Here is a 26035-nt window from a genome sequence, read left to right on the forward strand (position 1 = left end):
TAAAACAGGAGAACCTATTTTAATTTATATGTCAATAAGAGCACTTCGCTTGAAAAATACAAAAATACATACTAAGGAGTACTAGCAAATTCTGAAGCTTTATTGTATTCACAGACTACATATGTACATACCCAGAAGTCCTTTTAAATGATTTCCATCCAGGGCCTAATGTAGAAATCAATGATGGTTTGATTCTAAAACGGATTTTTACCACTTGCTTTGTATAGTTGATCTGAAGTCCCTTCCAATCCTCTATCACTTATTCCTTGTGGCGGCCGTTCTCAAGTGCCGATGGATCTGAGTCTTATCAGACTGAAAATGTCCCAGAACTTCAGACCAGAAAGAAGCCCAGTGAGAAGATCACGAAAAGAGACATCAGATGAAAATGGGTATATATGAAAGTTTCACACCAGGTTTCACAGGCAGTCCAAGAGCATTTTCTCCGAGAAAACCAGTTCTTCAAGCAAAGGAGGCACCCGCTATGCCTGAGTACTGACCGTTCTCTTCCCATTGGTGTCTGTGTCATTTTCAGGACTGTGACTTTTTATGGATTCCAGCAAATTTTTAATTCTTTCACTTGCAGGCTTCCTCCTTTTCTTCTTGGCAAGAGACACACTACTTACCACAGAAGGCTGCAGCAGCATTGCCAGCCCCCACGGCTGATTACTTGATGGGGAAGGGCGATCTTTATCTTCCTGACTTAAAATCCAGGCACTTTCTCTGGCCAGATCTACAAATTTTTGTAGCTGGCTTTGATTTACATTTTTGCTGATGTTGAGAGAAGTTTCAAAAGGATTCTGAATGTGCAGTGGAGAACACTCAGGTTTGTTTTGTTCCCTTCCCTACAGATTATCATAAGGAAGACAAAATGTATAAATATATGAAAGGCTCAGCTGTAAGAACAATTTAGTTTAATAAAATGTCAAAAACAGGGAAAATCCCAGCATTTACTTTGCAGAGTAAAGAATTGCTTTCCTAAGAGAACTGGGTATGTATACATGCTATGTATTTGTGTGTATGTATCTCTGTGTGTCTGTGTGTGTACTTCTGATTTTTTTTTACCACTATAGTTCTGCAATTATTCTTTAGAGAAAAATAAATTAGGTTTATGAGCTATGGATGATGATGCTCAGATGAGACGTATATCTAGACTAACTCAATCAACAGAAATATTCTTAAAGTATCAACTTTGACCTAAGAGGATAAAGCAAGGAAGGGAAAAAAATGAAACATAGCAGAAAATAAAATGAAGACACACTTATTTTTGAGACTTGCTAAAAACGTAATAGAAGCACACAAAATTAGAATCCTTAAATTAGATACAGTAATTAATGTTTCCCAAGAATAACGTTAGAGAGTAAGAGAAGGAACAAAGGACTATTCATTATTCATTTTAAAACACTGAAAGTTTCCTATTACATTCCTAAAGATCCAACTCATATAAGGCTCCGACAGGTAAGACAACATCCCACAGAAATAAAAAGAAAAGCTAAAGTTGTGACTCATATGACCAGCAGTGACGCATTAGCATATATAATTTTTTCCTCTTTCAAATGATATCACATGTATTACTAAAATATTAACAAAACAAATGGCCAAGATTCTCCAATGTGAGCAGCACCTCTATATTCCCTAACTTCTCTCCTGCCCTGCCCAGCAGGGGTCCTGCCTGTCCATCATCTCTGACACCTCGGGGTAAGAGTACGAAAAGGATAAAGAACTTCATGTGATCAGTGACCTTTTCCTCATATGGAATCTAATGCCATATTAGCTTGCACTCCAGAGCTCTGTGTCCCCTCCTTCTCCCTTCCCCACACTTTTTTGTTGTTGTTAAACAAAATTTCCATGAGCAGGATAAGAGGCAAGAATGAAAAAAGGAAGAGCTGAATAAAACAACAAAAAGAGAGTATCTGATTTTGTGTTTTATGTAGCCAATCTTACAATGGTTGTAACCAAGTACCCAAATCATAAACAGAATAAACCCAAACAGCTACGTCAAGTATCCCTCACTTGATAACAAATTTTGCCTAGGGTTCTGCTCTGGATTTTCTTTAAAAAAAAAAAAAAAAGTCTATTATTCCAGCTATTCATATGAACCAAAATCATAACTTCATTTGCCTAAATAAATTTAGAGCTCAAATTGAATCACCAAAACCTATAGGGCTACGTATCCTACGTCTCCCATGAACACAAAAGCAGTTTAACAAGAACTGCAGATAAAATTATGTTTTCCCAAAAATTTTTCAGAATGTATTCCACATTTTGAAGGATGCAGTATCAGACGCCGAAACAGCTGGCTTTTGCTCTTCCAAATAACTAGATGAATGATCTTATGCAGCTCCTCTAGGCATCAGTTTCCTTATTACTATCTATTACAGTGGAGTTGAAATACACTAACACATTAGAGTACTTAGAAAACTAATTAAATACTAGTACAGCAGAAGACCAGACACTCAGTCATCAAATATTAAAATATTATTTACCTGTCGAATATTAATAGAATTTTTGTTGAAAGCGAAATTGCCAAAATATTCAAAAAATTCTTTCAATAGTGATTCTGCAAGAAAATAAAACAAGGAAAATAAGAGGAAGGTCTGTTTCAATTAAAAACAAACAAACAAAAAGAAAAAAACACCTACCTAGTGTTTCTGTGTTTCCTGAAGGTTTAATTCTATTCAAGTCACGAATAAATGTACAGTTGTGGCCTTCTATTATACATTTATCTTCTGCATCTTCAAAAAACAGAAATGGAAAATATTTCATGTTTCAAAGATATTGCCTACTTCAGAAAAGGAATCTATAATTAACCAAATCAAAGTTACAGATTAATGTGTCCTTTTATTAGTCAGTGTTATATATATTTACAGTTAATAGGATTTAAAACTCCTTACCAAAAAGATTTGAGACTAATTATAGTACAGTGAAATTAGCATTTCATTTTTTTTAACATACTAAAATTGTCCATCAACAACCCAACGATTCTTAATCTATCTTTTGAGGTCATCAGTTTTTCAGTTATAAATGAAAATGTAGATAGTTCCCATCTTTCACCAACTCAAATCTTGGCTCTATCTTTGATCAATAACATTTAATTTCCCCTCCATTTCCATCCTTATCACCCCTTCATGCATATATTTTCAACAATTCATCCATGACACAAACTGAATGCTCTAGGAGTTTTGAAGAGCTTCTGGTAATTTCTAAAATGCAGTACTCTAGCAACTAGAATTCACTACCACAAAGTAAACAGCACCCTGGACTTAGGCATTCACCTTTTCTAATAGTATTTGTATCTTCAGAAGGAATCATTCCCCTCATGATAAATATACAGCCAGCATGAAATCCCTCACCCACTCTAATCTACCTTCCACCGTACAACAGCAGGCAAATTCCCACTCTTCGAAAATCGAATTAACAGCCACTTCATCTGACAGCATTTCCTAACTCCAAGCTGGCCATCCTCCTCCGTTAGTTATTTCACACTCTGTGAGCACTTATCTGACTACACTGTGATTATGTATGCACATTGCCCACTCCCCTACCCCAGTCTGGGATTACAAATGTCACTGTCCCAGTCACTACTCCCTCTCTCCACAACCAGTCTAGCCACAAGTGTCTAGCATACAGCAGACACATAGCCAGTAATCTGAACGATCAATGATAGTTTGAATGTTATAATCCCCAACAGGGGGATTAAATATAGAAATCAGAAAGAGATAAATAAGGGTCCTTCTAATTTTTGTCTCCCTTTTTTTGTGGTTTTGGTATTTTTTGTTAAGACTTGGGTTACTAATATAATTTCTCAAAAGTTACACTAGATTCTAACATATTAATTTTATTTATTATTTAAAAAGATTTATTTATTTAGAAAGAATGTGCGCATGGTGACAGGCAGGGGGAGAGGGAAAGTAGACTGCGCTGAGCAGAGCCTGATGTGGGGTTCAATTCCAAGACCCTGAGATCACGACCTGAGTGGAAACCAAGAGTTGGATGCTTAACGAACTGAGCCACCCAGGCACCCCACATACTAATTTTAATAGCAAATTTTCTGTCATCTATTATGCAACTGTAGTACCCTAAAGAACTTACAGTTACACTTAGAACTATTTTTTTAAAAAGATTTTATTTATTTATTTGAGAGAGGGGGAGAGAGCGCGCGCAAGAGTGTGTACATGGGTGGGGGGGACAACCTTGATTTCTGACGGTGGCGCCTGACGCTCTGCTCCATCCTGGGACCCTGAGATCATGACTGAAGTCGAAGTCAGATGCTTAACCGGCTGAGCCACCGAGGCACCCCACACTTAGATCTATTTTTTATGGGGCCCAGACACGTTTTACTCTTTCAAATCATTAGCAGTTATATTTCTTGTGACACAGTGCCAATCATATATATTGATGTTCTTTTAGCTGCTGTGTCTTTTTTCACAAACGTATTTCCAATTAAAGCATTACTACTATAGAAAAATGAGGTCCACATTAAAATATTTCTAGAACTGTACAATAATGAAAAACTGAGACTGTCTCTGTGATCGCTGGTCTTCACCAGAAGGGTTTTTAACAGAAAGTATTAATACTTGAGGGAAAAAAAAAAGTATCCCTGACGTAAGATAGGTCCATCTTTGTTTTTTCAAAATCCCTAAGGCATTCAAACCTAGCAGGTTGGCTGTCAAGTCTTTCCCCTCCTATCCTCTCTCCCCCATTTCTCTACTGTAACACCCAGACAACATCCACACGGTCCAATATAATAGCCACCAGCCACATGTGGCTATTAAAATAAAAAATTCAGTTCCTCGACCACACTAATCATACTTCAAGTGCCCAACAGCCACAAGTGACCAGTGCCTACCCTACTACACACAACATGGATTTAGAACATTTCCATCATCACAGAAAGTTCTACTGGATAGTGCTGCAATAGAAAAATGACTCTCAACCTATTCAGACATATGAACCCTATCACTATTAGTTTAAACCCGTGGCACTCTTTTCTTAGAAGTACTGTATGAAACGGTGACAAAAATGTGTAAGTAAATACAAACTGTCAGTCGCGAGGAAAAGAGCCAGGTAAGCACCTTAATTAACTCATATTAGGAGCTTGATGACACATTCCTTCACCTTCACCTTCAGTGAACTTAGAAACTATGGAAAAGTAAGGTTATGTATTTACTAAATTTGATTTCCTTGCTTCCTTTGGAAGCCTTAGAGCCTCATGGATTGGTACATTCATTACTCTTTTTCGGCACAGTGTACATGACAAATAAAATTCACTGAGTAACGTTCTCACAGACATAGCCAGACTGATAACTTACCCACACTTTTTCAGGGAACTGATATCCATACCATTGTAATTCATAATTAGTCACAGAGATCATTACTGGCACTCTTAATAGATTACTCAGGTATTGCAGTACAGAATATCATGTCTATGGGTTGTATAATTATTTAGGTTAATCTTTCCAGTCAAAAGAGCAAAATCTACACTATGCCAGCTACATGTATTTCTAGCAAGTCACCTGAAGTGGACAGGCACATATGTAAGGGGCGTAACAGGCATAAAGTTCTTCGGAAGGCATTTTTTTTCTTTGATAACAAATCTTTTATGATGTCCTATTTTTGTAAGAGGAGCTTACTGGAACAAAGCCTGAATAGCTAAAAGTCATACAACTATATTCGGCTTCTATTATAACTATTAACAGGTCCGAGCCTTCCAGTATGCCATGGATCAGCAGTAACTGAACAGGAGAAGCCAACAGGTGATCCCTGCTGTACTAATTCATGCAGACTGTTTAATACGAGGGGGCGAGGCGCTATACACTTAGACACATTGCCATTTCGTTTCCTTCTAACACACCCAGCCAGAATGCTTTCTGAAATGCACATTCCAGCAACTGCTCTCAAGTACTCGGATCTAACCTTGTGAAGAATGTTAAGTGTTATGGTTATATCCATGTTTCAAAGGAGCTTTATTTATTGCCTCATAGCTCACTCAACTCCAGACTGTGACTCAGACAGTATTCTTCACATATGCACATCCATAATATAGACTGTTCCCTATTAATCACTTATGCTCATCAACAGACAGGGTAAAGTTCTACCTGCTTCTCCCACCATGCCATATGCTCCAATAACACTCAGCCTCTCGAAGCGGGAGCCTATATACTGGTTAAGAGCACATGCTGTGGGGTAAAGATGATAAAATGAACACAAGCATCTACCCTCACCCCTCCCAAAATACCAAGGAAATGAGAGTAAAATGACACAAAATCTTAAAGATGGAGAACAGAAGAAATAGGAACAACCAAAAATTTTTCAGTTGAAGAAGAGATGGACAAGTAGCAAAGACAGGAGATCTGAAAAGACTGAATCCTAAACTAGCAGTAAAGAAAGCCAAGAAAAAACCCGATCTACAAGGGAGAGCTCCCAACAACTCAGGAGCTGTAAGCACCAGGTCTGACTGGAAGCACCGGGACGGGAAGCTTGATGGTTGAAGGAGCAGTTAGACTCCCCCAGATCTCTTCTTCCCTGACAGAAAACCTTAGGCTTACTTTGGAGAGGGCAAAGGAAAGGGTATCTACACAGAGAGATAGGAGACACAGCTGAGGGTAGGAAAATTGTTCTAAAAGCAACAGTAAGTGAACAAAAGCGTAGTAAATGTCAAAGTGACAGCATGCTAGTAACAGGGTCTTTTCTTCCAGAAAAATATTAAGAGTTATTTCTGGGGAATGTGACTAGCTCAAGAGGAATGACTCAGAGATAGTGGCATAAAAAGTGCCCACCAATAAAACAGTCCAGCTACATTACCCTACAATGAAGCTCATAGTCAACAAGCCCCACCTAAGCTCAGAGATTCAAATGAACTTTTTAGTTCCTAACTCAACCATGGGCGGAAAGTCAAAGATTATCAGACACCTGAGGAAGGTCACTAACATGACACTAAACTTAAAATGAAAAATGAAATAAAATGAAGAAAAAAGAACTATTTGGAAATAGAGGCTACATAAAGAATTAATTAATAGAATATTTGATGATTGACTGTTTTGACACAAGATTTGGACAACTAGTAGCAAGCCAGAGATTCAAGTAGTGTTAAGTACATAAAAAACTAAGCAAACGAGAAAATAAGTAGTATTAAAAACTATTAACTCCAAAGAGTAGAAAAAGTTGGGCAGGAAAGGAAATTAATTTTAGTTTACTCCATAGATTAAACAGGAATAGCATTTACATAGTCATAATAGTATAAAAACTGCATAGCAAAATTAAGCCATAGCCATATTCAGAATATGAGGGATGGAAGAGATGTGTGTAAGGTGAGGAAAAAAAGGTAATTCCTCTTCTTCCATAAAGGGAAGTCATACAAATGCCTAAAACTGAAAATCAAAAAACATGGTCATCATTTTGCAACATATACAAATACTGAATCACCAAGCTCTACATCTAAAACCAATATAATGTTGTATATGTCAAATACACTCCCCAGTTAAATACAGAAATTAAAACACTTTATTTTGAAGATATAGTTTATAGTAGCAAACAGATCAGTTAAGAGTTAAAAGCGGTTGCCTACAGAGCGAGGCAACAGGAACAGAAGGCACAGGCTCAGAGTGTGAGTTATCGTTAACAAGTATATAGAATATTTTACTCTTTACCTACTATGTAAATCTGTACTTTGATAGAACTGAACTTTAAAATTCAGTCCTTTTCACCAAACAGCATTAAGAGAGTGAAAAGGGAACCACAGTATGTATTTATTTGAGATATAAAGATCTACACATAAATTCGTAACATGCGACAAAGGACTCATATGCAGAATATATAAAGAATTCCTATAAATGAATCTTTAAGAAAGACAGGCCAAGAGAAAAACAGGCAAAAGACTTAAAGAAACATCACAAGAATTACCCAAATGACTGATGTAGATATGAAAAGGTGCTCAACTTCATTAGTCATTAGGGAAAAGAAAATCAAAACACACCGTGCTGCCACTACACATGCATTTAAGAACAGCTACCATAAAAACAAGATAATACCATGTGCTGGCAAAGATACAGAGCAATTAGAACTTGTCCATAATGCCTGTGGGAGTTTACACTTTGGAAAACTGTTTGGTAGTGTCTATTGAAGCTGAATATACCCAAATCCCAAGACTCAGAAATTCTATTCCTAGTTTATACTTGACAAATAGGAGTGCCTGTGCTCACCAAAAGAAATGTGCTAGAATGATATTAGCAATTACCTGTCATGGTCCCAAACTATAAATGATTCACATGTCCATCAAAAGTAGAATTAAAAATATTTTTTGGTATATTCACGAAAAGAGTACTGTGCCACAATGAAAACGAGTGGTCCACAAATACACGAACAGTAGGAATGAATCTCTTAAACATAATGTTGAGAGGGAAGAAACCAGAAGCAAAACAATCCACACTATATGATGCCCTTTACCTAAGGGACGTAAACAGGTAAAATGAATCCATGATGTTGAAAAGGGGGGTGGGGAGGGCGTGGAGGGATCAGAAGGGAAGACAGCCAATGCTTCCACGGTATTTATTCAGTCAGGGTGGTGTTTCCATGGGTGTGTTCAGTTTGTGAAAACTGATACATAGACACCCATGTACTTCCAGGTGTATTATATTTCAGTTACCTTAAGAAATTTGGAAAACCTCTCAAAGTTTTCTCACCTATAAAATGAAAACAGTAAATGTGCCTCCTAAGATTTGCTGGGAGGACTGAATGAGACGGTGTGTAAGACTTTTTAGCCAAGGGCCTGGCACAGAGTTAGCACCCAATAAACTGTTACTGGCTCACACAGAGCTACCAATTAAAACTCTCTTCCACTCTGGGGTTTCTGCATCAACACGGCCAAAGATACTATACCCAGTCATTTCTTCCTCAAACCTTTAATTCGTCACAGGAAGGAAGCACAGGGATCCTAAACAGAAAGCTGTACTCAAACAGCTGTTCATGAGAGGACAACACCGCAGAAATCACGAAGTACAGAAGTAAATGTAACAACGGCAGCAAAGTCAAAATAAGAGGGAACACACAATAAGAGACATAGTGGGGAAAGGAGTAGAGATTATGAGAAAACACAAACAGAAATTCAAGAGTAACCAAAATACAAAAGTTGCCATCGTGCTCAGTACAAAAAGCTTTCAACTGTAAAACATTCAGCCACTCCTCTGAAATCTATTTACTGAACTTCTATGAACCCAATACTATGCCAGGAACAGAAGATGCAGAAATGAATCAAGAGCCGCCTGCCCTAGAAAGGCGCGGCCAACACAGGCAGGTGAAACAAGTCGGCCACGGGACAGCTGTTACAATACACGTGTGTACCAGGTGGTTGGAAGCCAAGAGAGCGCTACCTCCTGGCAGGAAGGCAGGAGGGAGAAAGCCAGGAGTGACCTAACAAATGAGATCCTGTACTCGGCTGTCTTCTCTCTTCCGGGCATAATCCCAAAGAGGTTCTCTCCATGGGAAAAGAGGAGATACTGCGAAGAAGGCAATTTCAGGCAAGGGCAGAGATGTAAACAAGAACAAAACATCTGAGGATCGGCAAGGAGGTTAGAGTGCTGAGCCTCCAGATTTGCACACAGAAGTGAATGTCAGAGAGACGAGGAAAAGGAAGATCAAAGAGACCCTAACTACAACTCTATGATGTCTGGATTTATTCTAGGTTCCAACCAGGTTTATAAAGCCCTAGAAGTGCTGGAAGGTGTTCCAGAAGTTCATGCCGCTTTCTATTAATAAACAAGCAAGCAAGCAAGCAAATATTTTTCTTTTTTAAAAAAGACAAATCGAGCGCCTCTATCTGAATATCGAGGGAGAGGCACAACTTACAAGAAACAAAATGATTATACGTAAGACTTAACTCACTCAGCCAATCAACCCTAGAGCACCCAAGATGGTTTTGGTTGTTTCAGAGTTTAACATTGTTTTTATTCTTAGTCAGATCCTGTTGAATATATACCAGTGTGGGACCACTGGTTAAAATCAGGAAGTATAAAAAACATGGAATTTGAAAAATACCTACGTGAACAGAAAAAAAATATTTTGATAAATTCTCCTTAAGATAATCTTCACCACATCCTTAATATACATTCATTTATAAAAAATTCTTTTGTAACAAATTCAAGGTATTGTCAGAACTGCAAAAATCAAAAATCAAAAAGCAGCAGTAATGTTATCAAATTTGCTTTTAAATTTATTGGCAATTCACACCCACAATGTGCTGTGTGTAGAGAAATAACTGCAAAAAACCACCTGAAACTTTCTCTTACAGTGTTCAAAGGCTAACACAAAAAATTGTAAACAACCAATCTGGTGTTTTAAAATAGAAAATTAAAGAATTCCAAAACTAGTTGTGTATGTTTGGATGACATTAGATGTGAATAAAGTTAAATTGTTTTAAAAAATAGATTTAGAATAAAAACTCAACAAGTCATTTTAAGTTTGTCCATCAATCACACTCTTTTTCTACAATAATTAGCAGAAATTTTTTTAAAAAGATTCTAGGAAGTTCCTGAAGGATTCCAAGAGAAAATAATACAATGACAACGAATTTTTGACAACAGCTCTGCTAGTTGCAAACAGACTGGTGAGAAACAAAGGGAGGTAAGGAGAGAAGGTAGCATAAATGCTCCCAGGAGGGGAACGTCAAGGGCCCAACTCCGGCAGGAGTAGCAGGACGCGTGAGACTGGAAAAGGGCAACAAGATGTTGGGCACAGTTTGCCCCCAACATCGACTCGCCTCTGTTCTCCCTCCTTTTTATAGGTTCTGCCTTCCTTAGCTTCTAAACTCCAAAACTGCCATGATTTTTTCTCCAGAAAGGTCTCAGTGAGGGTAGTTCTAAGCATCAGCACACACAGCAAAGGCTGAAGAGGAAGTGCTATTTACAGGTTGCTTATTGTGAGGATCTACCCACATTTTATGTATGTGTGTCTGTCTGTACGTGTGTCTGTCTTACGCTTCCACCAGATTGTGAGTTACCTGACAATATCACCCATATCCTCACTGCACCAAAAATAACACCCAATGTAGAATAAGTAACCAATAAATACTTAGTGAATGAATGACACCAAACAATGCCATGAGCGCGGCCATGGATGTTGTCCCTCTACTTCAACCTCGGAAGTGGGAGATAGGACCACTACCCTACCTCCTGAAAACTTCCTACTCTCCATTACCCTATCACACTGAGCTTTTTTAAAGCTTGGTTTCAAGCTATACCAGTACTTAACAGTGTTCCCAGGAAGGAATTACCTCTAATTTGGATAATGAGAGAAGGTGGCATAGAAGAGAACTGAGAGAAGTCACAGTCCAGATAGAAAAACAAATCACGTGAACAAAAGAGCTAAGATGGAACGTGATGAGAGGCGTCACGGTACGGAGCGCAGTGTGGGAACGCCTGCGGAGGGACAGCGGGACGAGAGGCCGGGAAGTCGGGTATGGCTGGGTAAGAGATCTTCAACACCAAGCAAGGTAAACGCAGATTTATTCCCTAGGGAATAAAATCCCCTTGAAGGTTACTTTAAACTGGGAAGATTCAGAGATGTACTCTGAAAGTATTATCAGGCAGCAGTACACAGGATGGGTAGAAGACACAGCGACTATACATTTTGAGCGTATCCCTTATGTATCTTCGTTTTAGAGTTTAGAACTGTTAATACTTTAGTATCTCCTCCAGCAGTCTACCAAAATGTCAACTCATTTATGGCATAAATAACATACTAATTTTAAAATAATTCACCCAAGATTGCTTGTAAACTTTTAACTAAAAAACACATTTCGGATCTTCAAAACATTATGAAACAGTTTTTAGCATCTTTAAAAAAAATCTGGAAATAAATTCAGATTTGGAAAGCCATTGCCGAAACTCTGATCTACTCTAAAGCTGTATCTGGAATCTGTTTTTTTTTTCCCAAGGTTATCCCAGGCTCGGTCAACTAGGAGAGAGGCTCCAACTGTCTCATGATAGCTGTAAACAACCTTGCCAACTGACACAAATAGGACAGAACTCTAGAGGCCTCCGCTTCGCAAGTCATCTGCTCTCATGACCCCTAGCGGGCATTAAAAAAAATAAAAAACACTTAAATTTTAGATTCACAAAGCTTTACAAATACAGAAGACAAATTTTATGAAAAGTAAACAAACACACGTCTTTGACAACACATGGTAATTATATTCATTTAAAATGCCAGAAAGAGAAAACAGACTGCTTCTAGTCTTACCTGCTAGGGTTTTTAGATAGTCAAGTGTTGGAAGAATAGGGGGTGATCGCCTCTGGAGAAAAAAGATGACCATCATTGTAAGAGAGAAATTTGTAATCCAAGAACCAGGAATACTACTCGTTAACGAATGTGCTCGAGCCCAACATCGAATACTGAACACCAAGGCTCTCACTCTTGAGTCAAGAGCACCATACATATAAAGGAGTTCAGAACTTTTCAAGGCAATCCTTCAAAACAAAAAACAAAAAGAATTTTCAAACCCCCAAATTATGGTTCCAGAGTACAGTGAAACACATACCTGGGAACATACATAAATATCTTGCTATATCTAAGCATATTCGGAACACCATGATCAGATAATCTGAAGCATTATGTATTTGCAATATAAAATTTAATGTGAATGGTTGAATATAAAACACATTCATTAACATTAAAACATTCTTTTAAATGTTGACAATCATGATGTAGCTGTAAAATTTAGAATTTTTAAATCAGAGTTCCTAAACATGACTTAAATAATAAGGGAAACACACTACATATGTGCTCTTTAGTAACTACCAATAAAGACACACAATTGTAAATGAGAGGCTCTACACCTCACTTTCACACCTTAGCTATCTAGTCCTCTGGCAAGCAAGGAAAATATTCTACTTATTTTATCAAGAGAGCATAGATGTCTTAAAATTCAGCCAAAATTACATAAGTCTAACATTTATAAAAACCAAAACCCATGAAGATAAAATGTCTTTTAAAGAAATCAAACTTCAGAACGTGTTTTTAATAAGTTTCCTAGTCATAATGTTACAATGCAAAAAATAATTAATCAGAAATATTTTTAAAGTCATCTACTGATCAAAACATGTCTTGTAATTTCCCAAAGAACCGACAGAGGGCACAAAACTATTAACAGTATAAACTTCAAACTGTAGAGTTTCATCATGGCATTTACTTCCTGAATTTAAAAAGAACAGAAGAAATGGCAAATTAGAAATTCAAGGCAATTAAATGTTTTATGTAAATGAATCTAAACTAAGCTGGAAATAAATATCAAATAGTGCAAGATACTTTATATAAAGAAACAATGCAGGATTATAAAAACCTGAAGGATAGTAAAACAAATATTTAAAAACCTGTCCCAACAAGACAATAAAGATAACACTACTACAGACAAAGATGTCATTTTGTCCTATTTTACATACTATAAAAAAATGTAATAACAAGAAGAAGTGCATTATGTATTTTTATTTATTTTTACTCTCTGGACTACTTGAGAGAAATTCCAAAACACTCAGCACTGACTTGTTAGTGAACATAAGTTGAAGCAAAACTGCTCTGGAATGGATATTCTAAACCTGTTTCTAGTAATGATTATTATCTAACAGATAATATAGTGAAATCTAAAGCATGCAATGAGAATCCTAGAGTTAGGAAATAAATTCAATTGAGAAGTTTCTCCGACTGAGAACGAAAGAAAAGGAATCAAAGTATGAAAGAACCTGTCATTCACACCCCATTTTTTTTTTAAGGAAGTAGGTTGCTAGGATAAGAAAATGAAAACATGCTAAAGGTAAAAACTATGCAGTCTGAAGCTGTGTAGACCACTTTCTGACCTAAGCAAACACCATACGGGTTTAGGACCCAAAGCTGACTATATCTGGAGGTGATTCACAGGTCCAACTCCAGGTGCTACTTTATTTTCTAAATATACTTGGAAGACTACATACAGAAGATCCACTATAGTGCTTCCATGTTGTTCTCATGCTGCATAAGTTAAGAACAATGAGACACAGTTCTCCTCAGATGATGTTAGTTAGGTATGACAACACTTTAAACACAATATCCTAACGTTTTATTCATGAAGACCAAAAAACCAACAGATACGTATGAGAAAATATTTCCAGTTTTTAAATACAAGTGTTCAAAATTTTTATATTTATTATTTTTTAAATTTTTTTAAATTTTATTATGTTATGTTAGTCACCATACAGTACATCCTTAGTTTTTGATGTAGTGTTCCATGATTCATTGTTGCATATAACACCCAGTGCTCCATGCAATACATGCCGTCCGTAATACCCACCACTGGGCTCACCCAACTCCCCACCGCCCTCCCCTCGGAAACCCTCAGTTTGTTTCCCATAGTCCACAGTCTCTCATGGTTCTTCCATCCCTCTGACTTCCCCTCCTTCATTCTTCCCTTCCTTCTCCTAAAGTCCTCCAATCCAAGTGTTCAAAAATTTTTAAAAGTTATTATTATTAAAGCATGTATAAGAGTCCAAGCCACTGTTTCTGTACAAGAAAAATCATGTTAATACATTATAATATTCACATTTAAGATGATAAAATTAAGAGCTCATACCTATTATTAGTAGTCAAATCGCACTGAAATCCAGAGGCCTGGTGCGAGAACCTCACAAGAGGACACCGAGCATTTAAGATTTTTTGTACACCCACACAACCGGGGCCAAAGTGGTCAAGGCATTCTCCTATCACAGACAGGATCTTCTGAGTTGCAATTCTTTCTGAAGGAACATTTTTCACTTGAAATTCCATCAGAAAATTTCCTGAGGTCTGAATAATAAAAACATTTGTAAATGGGAGCTTTTTATAAGAAGGAATTTCTTAAACTTTCTAGGACGCTCTAAGCCATTTTTGGCACAACAAAAACCAAAAAACAAAAACACACACTCAAAAAGTTCTTCATGAAATCACAGCCAACAGCAGACTTAAAAAATCTTCAGTTGTCTTTTGTTTCTCCCGAGTATAAAGTACTAAATTAAAATAATTATTGGCTTTTCACAATTAACTTATATGCCACTATGTATTATATATCACAAAGTAATTTTACATGCAGAACCACTGACTCTATAAATTCAGTGACCATACATCTGCCTTCTCCTAGTTAGCCATTACATTTTAACAGACGTTATAAGCCCACAGTAGTTAGAATAGGGAAGTACATGCACAAATCAAATCAAACAGCAAATCAACAGAAGAGTATAATCAGACTTTAACGATATAATATAGGAATTGAATACAGTGGACTCCACAACTCACGGGGTAAAATTACTATTTAACAAATGAGTCAAGTGGCCATTGAAAAAAAAAAACTAGATCCTGACTTTAGCCCTAAAATTCAACACAAATCAAAGATTTACACACAGAAGGTTTTATCTGTAAAGTACGAGAAGACAATGAATGTTTTCACTAGTAGTGAAGGATTTTCTAAGCATGACACAAAATTCCAGAAGATACAAAAGAAATATGATTGTATGAAACCATCTCAAGGTAAAGCATATATTCACTACTAGATAAAAGTCAAAAGTAGAACAATAATACATATGTCACATAAAGGACTAATTTCCCAAATTTATGAAGCATTTATATAAATGAAAGGGAGAAAAACTCACCCAATTCTAAAAACAGGCACAAAAAACTTGAATAAGAAATAACAGAAGAAATAAAAATGGCTAAGAAAGACAATAAAAGATGCTCTTGTTTTCTAGAGACTAAAGAAGAAATTAAAACGACACGGGGACTTCCAGTGAGAACATATAATAACCATACACCTATATACCCACATGTACTAACACAGCCTTAGAATAAAACAAAAATCAAAAGAATTCCTAGGAGAACTTAACGGAACCAAAAATCATGAGATTCCAAAATATTTCAATGACTAGATCACACAGATTAAAAAAAAATGAGTTAAGATGCAGACAATTCGAGTAACAATAACCTTGGCCTAATGGAAAAACTTCAGAACCCTTGGGAAAAAATATTCATTTTATTGCGTATGTGTAGAATATTTATAAAAAATAATTGCATAGTCTATCAATACAAAGACTTTATAATTCCAAAGAATCAATGCCAAATAGATCATATTCTTTAGCCATAATGTTTATTAAAGTTTAGAAACCAACAGTTTTAATTTTATTAAGTCCAAAGATTACTTTGAAAATATCTTAACTTTAGTGATCTAAAGAAATATAATTACCTTGCTGGTGTTGAGTTTTCCAATTTCATCTAGATCCAAAAACATATCCAAATCACACCCTAATTTCCCAAAACTGTTCACTGAGGAGCCAAAGGGTCTCACTGTACAGTCCTGAAAATACGCAGCTGCTAGGTCTTCAATAAGAGAACAGGTGAGATATCGGAGCTTAATGTCCTCCTCCGTTAACTGGAACTCCTTCAGAAGAGTGTTCAGCTGATCATCGACCTGGCTGGCCCGAGCAAAACCAACAAAATACAGAAAATGTACAGGTCAGAGAAAATAACTGTACTTTATTTCCAGAGATTTGATGGCTTTGGAGACAAACCATAAAAACATATCCTTTTCCCCCTCAACTGTAAAAGTTATTATTTTTTTTAAGAATTTTTTTTTTAAACATCCCTTTAAAAAGAATTGAGGGGGCGCCTGGGTGGCACAGCGGTTAAGCGCCTGCCTTCGGCTCAGGGCGTGATCCCGGCGTTATGGGATCGAGCCCCACATCAGGCTCCTCCGCTGGGAGCCTGCTCTTCCTCTCCCACTCCCCCTGCTTGTGTTCCCTCTCTCGCTGGCTGTCTCTCTGTCAAATAAATAAATAAAATCTTTAAAAAAGAAAAAAAAAAAGAATTGAGGAATGATGACCTTGGCAAAATCAAAGTTAGCTAGAATTAAAATCACTACTACTTTACAATTAAAATATTGTTTCAGGAAAATGAAAATGGTAAAATGCTCCAGAAAGAGATCAAAACAACCACAAAACTAGACATTTTAAATCAAGTTGGGGGGGAGGAAGAACCATTGTTGAAGGAAAGAAACACTAGAAATAAGCAATGCTTCAGGTAACGAAAGCCCAAGATCCCTCAACTCCACAGAATAATAATCTCGTATCTTCACCAGAAAACTGGTGTTAAAAGCATCACGTTTTAAAACTGCACTGGAGTATTTAAAATAAAAATCATAGCCTCAAATGCCCATATTTGGGAATAATGTTAAAAATAACTGAACTAATGGGGCGCCTGGGTGGCTCAGTAGTTAAGCGTCTGCCTTCGGCTCAGGGCATGATCCCAGAGTCCTGGGATTGAGCCTCACATCAGGCTCCTCTGCTGGGAGCCTGCTTCATCCTCTCTCACTCTCCCTGCCTGTGTTCCCTCTCTCACTGGCCGTCTCTCTCTCTCTGTCAAATAAATAAATAAAATCTTCAAAAATAAATAAATAAAATAAAATAAAATAAAATTAGAAAATCAAACCAAAAAATAGCATTTTGATAAAAATCATGAACTGACTGGTTCTTTGAAAGGACTACTAAACTAGCTAAACCTTTGACAAGCTTTTGTAAGAAAAACTAAAACTCATATAAACAATGTTAGAGCAGCGAAAACAGATTTTTTTTTTTTTTTTTTGAAATACTTTTAAACTTACAGAAAAATGCCAGGTACCACTGTATGTCATTATGCTGACCGGAGAAAGAAAACCTGAACAGTCCAAAGGCTGAAAACTCTGGAAGAGTGTGGTTACTTGGGAGGAGTGCAAGGGGGTGTGGGGGCAGGGACAGGGAGCAAGGAAGGATTACTTTCACTTTTCACTCAACATATTCTGTAGTCTATTTTATGATAAGAACCTATAATATATAAACTAATGTCACACACACACACACATATTTACATATTTTTAGAAACTGGGGAAGTATACCTAAAAACTTACACTTTCTGCATAACAAAGTAATTCAGAAAGCTTCTTGCTTGAAGGAGGGGAATGATTACTGCATGGTATACTGGACTTTTCTGAAGTCTGGCTTGATGGATTCTTCAGCTTTAAATTGAAGAAACGTGACTTGAATGGAATTGCAGCCTCTGTCTCCATACTTGGAGTTCGAGTTACATTCTGTAGTGAAGTGACACTTTCCTTCTGACAAAACTCTACAACAGCATAAAGACCCTATGCCAAAATCATAAGGAAAAACAGAAGACATCTCAGAGGATATATTTTACATAATATTTCAGTTCAAATTTCCAAATGATTATCATAATACTAAAAAAGATTTATTGCAAATGATACACTTCTAACACAAGCACTGGTTTTAATCATTATAAGCAGACAAAGAAAAAGAACACCATAAAGTGATATGAGTCAGTAGAAGATGAAAACTGGGACGCCTGGGGGGCTCAGCTGGTTAAGCGTCTGCCTTCGGCTCAGGTCATGATCCTGGGGTCCTGGAATCAAGTCCCACATCGGACTCCTTGCTCAGGAGGGAGCCTGCTTCTCCCTCTGCCTGCCGCTCCCCCTGCTTATGCTCTCTCTCCCTCTCTCTCTCTTTGACAAATAAATAAAATCTTAAAAAAAAAAAAAGCTGAAAACAATGACGAAACAGAAAATGGAAAGGCAAAAAAAAAATCCCCTCCCCCTGGCCTTTATCCCCAAGATAACAGACTACTTAAAAGTATTCAAATAATGGAATCAGTCAGTTATAAATTACTTATAATTCTGTAATAATGCCATAAGGATGTCTATTCTCATAGAAAAAAATCATTAAAGAAATTTAAAGAAAGGTGAAAGATATCAAAAGAGAATCTAACTTTACCATATTTCAAATAACGAATGGGACCTCCACCTTTCAAAAGCATGAATGTTAGACTATTTCCAAATACTTACAAAGCTCTCATAGAAGAAATGATGACTAATAGGTCCATGTTGGGATAAGTATTTCAGAAACTTTTTTTCACTGATTTTATTTGGGCAATGTATTAAAACAGTTCGCTGTGCCTGTTCTCGTCTTTCTTTCTGCACCTCAGAGAATTTCTTTTTGGGAGTCCTGTCTTCAGAGCCTATGAATGAGACAAAAACATTTCCAGCACACACACACACACACACACACACACACACACACACAGATATAAAATTCAAAGCATATTTTGATAAGGTATATAAAGATTTTATAGCTGACTAAAACCACTGAATCGAAATCTTATCTTCTTTCTTCTTTACCTATATAAGAATGAAGCTATACTATTTTCGATTTTCATTTAATCATTCTCCTGTAACTATCATTAATATTGTCCACTTTCCCGGTTTTGATTTACTGTATTCAATGCATAGCACTGAAAAGAGAGAGAGCCACAAAATTTTAAAAGCAAAATCAAGAATATAAAATCACTCATGTAACGTCTCCCCAAATACACACATACAAAATCTGTAGAAGCTGTAACATTCCAAAGCCTAAAAGAAATTATTATAAGCCTGAGTGTAACGAGAATGAGTTTAGAACTTTAATGTATTAAAGTAAGTTATCATGATTTTTCTTTGCCATGGGCCTTGATTTGGCTGAAACAATTAACAATGAGTTAGCAAATACCGTGCTGTGTATCACCGGGAAATCAAAGAACTTAAAATCCAGCTGCTACCCATAAAAGTTCATGATAATTTTACTAACAAATTAGAGAGTTATTTCTTTTTTCATCAAAAACCACTCCGGGAGCGCGTGGGTGGCTCAGTTGGCTAAGCGTCTGCCTTCGGCTCAAGTCATGATCTCAGGATCCTGGGATGGAGTCCAGCATCGGGCTCTCTGGTCAGCAGGGAGTCTACTTTTCCCTCTCACTCTCCCTCTGTGCTCGCCCTCCCTACCTCTCTTTCTCTCTCTCTAATAAATAAATAAAATCTTTGGGGAAAAAAAAACAAAACCACTCCAGGGATTGGGGTTTTACAATCACAGCAAATGAAGACAAGAGCTGTGAAAGTCAAGAATTAGATACTCATAATCGATTGACCACAAAGGAGAGATCAGCAACAAAGTATAAGGAAAAAGAAAACCATTCACGTTCTAACAGCGTATTAAAGCCAAATACTGAGTTTTAGCAGCTCATTTTTTCCTCCGATATATTTAACTTCTAGTTGCGAGGCTTAAAAGTGTTTCCAGAAGTCTGGAATGGTGGATTCTAGAGATTATAAACCACCAAACCTGATATCAAAACTCTAAAGAAATTCCAAAGAGATTAAATAGTACAGAAAATAGAATTAATGTATGGAAATGGGCAGATGCTTTTAGACTCATCTTCTTTCAAAAGGTTATAAAACTGATGGATCAAGGAATACTACAAACACATTGTACCTTAATTTCAGCGAACTCTAAGACATCCTCACAGACCAGACAGACAAATGTGCATTAATGCCAGTAAGGGCTTGCTGACCCCTAAACTCTGTTCATTAGCACAGACCTAGAGGCAGTCTCTAATGGCACACCACAGAACTCTTGGCCCTGACACAAGTCCAATTTCCAACAACTGATCAAACACATACGGAGTACCTTTCCCACATTCACTGTACGAGGTGCTGAAAATACATCTCTTAAATAGGGGTCCATATCTCCGTTCTGAATGCCAACCCTTTAACATCAATCTCTTATTTCAAGGCCTGACTCCTAAACTAGTCTCATTCACACTACTCTTTCTTTGCCACCAAAGTGATCTTTATAAATCAATCTTTTTAAAAAGTCTTATTTTTCAAACCCTTCAGTAGCGTCCCTACTGCATTCAAGATCAAGTCTAAACCTGACGGCACGGGTATAGTCATTGGCATTTTGTCCCACGGCTCCTCTTCAGTGTCAATTTCTACCATTTCCTCCGTTGGCACTGTTCCCTTAAGGTACTCCACACACAATACTACCACATACTGTGAACTTTTAAAATCGTCCTGTCTCTGAGTGGAATGCCCACCTTCTCATTTTCTGCCTTGAAAACTCCCATTCACCCTCCCATAGGTCTGTGAAGACTCCTGACTTTCCAGGGTAGAATTTCCTCCACCTCTGTATTACCTTACTTCGACATCTATGAAAGAAGGTAGTTCATGGTGTTGTATTTACTTAACAATATGGAAAAATATCTGTCTTCCATACTGAGGACAGAGACTATGATTATTCACTTTGATCTCAGTCTATTGACAGTCCTTCCAATTTGTTCCTATTTCCTTTTTTTTTTTTTTTGATACAGGCTCTGTATCAGTATTGATACCCACTTTTCCCTTTGTAATTGCTACCTATATATTCTTGTCTCTGGTTTTTACTGCGTCTAGACTGATGTCTAAGTGCTTACTGTAAAAGTAAAAATTGTTAAATTTTATAAAGTAAAAGTATAAATCCTTCCCTAGTTCTCTATCCCTAATGACACCCAACCATTAAGTTTGGTATTCACGTTTCCAGACATTTTTAAGGCATATGTAAACATATGCATTTGTATTTCTCCACAGATAAACATGTTTTAGACAATTAAAAATTACTGGAATGATACTATACGTTGTTTTATAATATGCTTCTAAAGACTTAATACTTTGGGGACATCTGTGTTCGTGTAGGTTTACCGCATTATTTAAGTAACTGTGTAAGTATTCTTGTTAATTTATCATAGTTTAGCGAGGCCTCTACAGATAAATATTCAGGTGGTTTTCCTTTCTTCACTATTGCAAACAACACTGCAGTATCATCTGCACACAATGTCTTTGCCCTTTTATGCAAGTATATCCCTGCAGTTGATCACTAGGGAAGAGGAGAGACTGAATTTAAGATTGAGAGAGAAGTCTGATGAAAGATGAAGAAACGTGCTTGAGAAGATAGGAGAGGTAGAATCCAAAGTATTAACAGTTCTGGCCTTGAATCCAGTAGGTAAGAATGATGAGGACAAGACAAAGTTGTGAAGGAGGGGTCAAAAAATTCAGGTAGTTTATTATCTCACAAAAGGGTATCAAATCTACAAATGACACAAAGTTGAGAGTAAAAAGTAGTGAGTGCTAATATTTTATGACCGACTCAGTTTATGGTATTGATGACATAATCTGGTAAGCATAAACTTAACACAAAAAATGAGACTAAATACTGTCTTGCATTTAAAATTAAAAACAACATAAAGATACAATGACATAATGAGGAAGAGGCCCAAAAGTTTGATTTGATCAAAGCTCAGAATTAGTAAAAGAAAATGTCTTGATTTCTGGGATATGGATAGGGAGAGAATAAAACATATATAAAACTCCAAACTTTATTAAAACAAATGTTTTCAAAAATCCAAATTCAAGGGATAACAGCACTTCTTTACTATTAACTGGCCAGGCCATATATGCAGTATATGTTCTACTCTGGACATAATGGATATGAAGGATATTGAAGAACCAGAAAGGGGCGCCTGGGTGGCTCAGTCGGTTAAGCGTCTGTCTTTGGCTCAAGTCATGATCTCAGGGTCCTGGGATCAAGTCCCACATGGGGCTCTCTGCTCAATGGGGAGCCTGCTTCTCCCTCTCCTGTTCCCCCTGCTGTGTGCATGCTGTCTCTCTCTCTGTCAAATAAATAAATAAAACCTAAAAAAAAAAAAGAAAATAAACAGAAAACATCTGGAGAGGTGTAGTAAAAGATCTAGAAACTGACAGAGAATTACTGTAAATAAAGGGGGATTTACAGTCTGGAAAAAAACTAATGAAAACCCAAATGCTGTCTTCAGATATAATGGTGAGCCCTCCATTCGTGCAGCACTTCAGTTTTCCAAGCACCTTCACATATACACTCTATTTCGAATCTCACAATAATCTTTGGGATAGAGTGGGTCTCGTAACTGGTTAAAAAAAAAAAAAAAAAAAACAACCAAACATCTAATAAGCTAGGTAGCCACCTATAAAATTAATCTGTTGTCTGACTGCCTAGCATCTGTCCCCCTTGTTCGAGTAACAACACATCCCTACTTGTAGAAAACCACTGCATGAAGTTGTAGGGGGGTGGTCAATACAGTTATCCTACCTGTGACACTGACCCTCACCCCATTAGAGAGGCTAAGATTATCGGACTATTTTGGATAGCTCCTCTGGGTCCAAAGCATGGGGGGTGTGATCAACCAAAACTTCTTTCTTCAAATTCTACAAATTCAGGTAAAAGATGAATTATTCTTCCTTCTGGAGAAGGCTACAAGCATGTAAACATGAAGCTGCTGTGGCCATGCCTCCATGTAGAAGAACCTGAGATAAGGAGGCGACCAAACAGCTGAGGAAAACAATACCCCACACTGGCCATATCCACCCAGCTGACCCTAACCCATCTAGCTCTCTCTGAAGTTTGGTTACACAGGTTGGTATGTCCTCTCCCATCTACTTAAGCTAATTCAAGTTAGCTTCTGTCACCTGCACCCCAAAGAGTGCTGAATAATACACTGCATATTCTTACTCTTAAAATCGGGGTTCTAGGGATGCCTGGGTGGCTCAGTTGGTTAAGCATCTGCCTTCAGCTCTGGTCATGATCCCGGGGTCCTGGGACTGAGTCCCGCATAGGGCTCCTTGCTCGGCAGGGAGCCTGCTTCTCCCTCTGCTTATGTGCTCCCTCTCCGACAAATAAATAATCTTAAAAGAAAAAAAAAATCGAGGTTCTTTTCCACTACTCAAATGAAAGCTATGTCAAAGCTAAGCTTATTTAGCTCACTACAAACATTTCCCAACCATTAGAGCCTGACCAAAAAATGGATTTGGCTGATTTATGAAATTGTGTGTTCCTTGTTACTAGAAAAATTACTAAAAATGTTTTTCAACAAGTTCTCACACTAAATGGAAACCTCAATTGGAAATGTCTCAAGTTCCTTTCAATTATAAAATGTTATGCTTCTGAGTATAAAGTGCAGTTACCTTCTTCTCTTTTTAAAAATGGAAAAGAGGGGCGCCTGGGTGGCACAGCGGTTAAGCCTCTGCCTGCGGCTCAGGGCGTGATCCCGGCGTTCTGGGATCGAGCCCCACATCAGGCTCTTCCGCTATGAGCCTGCTTCTTCCTCTCCCACTCCCCCTGCTTGTGTTCCCTCTCTCGCTGGCTGTCTCTATCTCTGTCAAATAAATAAATAAAATCTTTAAAAAATAAAAAATAAAAAAATAAAATAAAAATAGAAAAGAAATTCATAGGAAGATTTTATTAGGCACCACAAGAGTCTCTGAATATTTAGCCAGTTATGATACAAAATGAAACACATTTCCTAAGAAAAACAACAAAGCTGTATGAAATGAAGAGTATAGTCTTGGAATCGGGTTCTTTCCTTACCTACTTAATAGATGGGTAAGTTTTAACTAGCCACTTGGACTAGCCTGTTTCCTCATCTATAAACTGCAGTAGTAACTCCTTCCATACCAACTTTACAGAGTTTTAGTTCTCAAAGAGCATAAGAAAAAACTCCCAAATCTAAACCACTATACAGATGTTAAATTACAATAGCTTCTTTGACAGAATCCTTACTCAAATTTTCAGTTACTTGAGAATTTTTAACAGAAGCAGCTTCTACCAAATACAATCCAATCAGTATGTCAATGAAATGTCATATCAAGTAACAATTCTCACTCCCTGTCGATATGAACCTTTATTTATACAGTCTGATGAGAACAGCAATCCTACCATTTATTTTAGGGGGAAACATTTTACTTGTTTAGCCTACTATAAAAATATTCCCAGAAAATAATTTCATCTCTTAAAACTATAGCCCCAAGAAATGGCAGAAATCAACATTTTGCTAAGAAAATCGATTCGGGGTCTAAATGAACTCAGCTACGTAACTCTGCACAAGTTACTTAGCTCTTTGAGCCTCTCTGTACATCTGTTAAGTGGAGACAGTTGATACACTCTGCTAGATTGTTTTTAAAATTGTAAATAAGATACACGCAGCTCTTGGTCAGAAAAGAGGTTCGATAATAGTGGGTTTCTCAAAACGCAAAGAGGCATATAAATTTAGAACGTCTGCGGGGCAGCAGCCTGCTCCGGTGAATACAAATCTGTTACCAGGTTACTAAAATGGCCAAAAGAATAAAGCAAAAGGCAGTAATTTCCACAGTCAGAACACTACATTTGGGAGCCACGAATACTGTTATTCATTAACGCTACACTATACTCGCCCTTCACCAACAACGTGTAAAATCAGATATATTTGTAAATGAAGCAACTGATTGATGTGTGGCATCACTGTTTTCATTGGGAACGTCGTTTTGCCAAATTATAAAATATCAGCATGCCGTTCTCTTGGACTGTACCTCACAAACATTTAAATACTTCCATTACTGTAGACACAGGTGTCCTCAAAAACACATCACACACCTCACTACCACCATGAGCAAGGGGCGGCCCTGCGTTCCCCTAATTAGGTTAGAGGAGGACGGGACAGAGCCTCACCCTACTGCCAAAGGCTCCACCGGGGTACGCACAAGCCACGCGCTCGCCCACGATCCCAGTGTCTTCCCCCTTCCCTCGCCCGCGGTAGGTCGCGGATACAGAGCAAACCGAGAACAGGGCGCCATCACCTGTCTCCACGCTCCTGGAGGACTGCTCTTCTCTCTTAGCGTCTGCGGCCACAGTTCCTGGGCAACTGAGAAGCCTGTGGGTAGGACGGAGGACTTGACTTCTCTGAGCACATAGGGGTAAACGGGCCAACATCCCCACGCCGCGAGCCGCCATTGTCAAAGTAACAGAAGCAGGAAGACGAAAGGGCACGGACTCCCGCGCGTGCGCGCTGAAGCGAAAGGAATGGGAAGCCTAGAGGGTCAAACTAGGCTAAAGCTGCCCGACTAAAGATGCCTTTGCTTTCTGAACTGTTTCCTTTCCTCTCTCCCACAGTTCTCTAAAAGACCCCGCACTTTACATCAAAAACCAGAGATGTACTGTATTGTGACTAACATAATATAATAAAAAAATATTATTATAAGAAAAAAAAAAAAAGACCCCGCAGTAGAACGGCCCACCACCTGCTCTTTAAAATAGTCATGAAAATAGAACCAGAGAGTAAGGTCATGAGGAAGGAGCACTGACTTGGAGAGTATAATAAATAA

General features: G+C 37.6%; 1 protein-coding gene across 1 annotated transcript; it reads right to left on the reverse strand.

Annotated features, from left to right (window-relative positions):
* Nucleotides 1–79: 79 nt before the first annotated feature.
* On the reverse strand, nt 80–25808 carry LOC103656497 (mitochondrial poly(A) polymerase). Its single transcript, XM_008683892.2, has 9 exons — nt 25511–25808; nt 18872–19044; nt 17924–18157; nt 16229–16453; nt 14591–14802; nt 12232–12458; nt 2640–2732; nt 2484–2557; nt 80–842 (listed from the first exon to the last, which is right to left on the reverse strand). Exons 1-9 carry the CDS (start codon nt 25662–25664, stop codon nt 480–482), a joined length of 1755 nt encoding a protein of 584 aa, XP_008682114.2. The 5' UTR covers nt 25665–25808; the 3' UTR covers nt 80–479.
* Nucleotides 25809–26035: the final 227 nt, after the last annotated feature.

Source organism: Ursus maritimus, unplaced genomic scaffold (genome assembly GCF_017311325.1).
Source record: "Ursus maritimus isolate PB19 unplaced genomic scaffold, ASM1731132v1 scaffold_31, whole genome shotgun sequence".
NCBI lineage: Eukaryota > Metazoa > Chordata > Mammalia > Carnivora > Ursidae > Ursus > Ursus maritimus.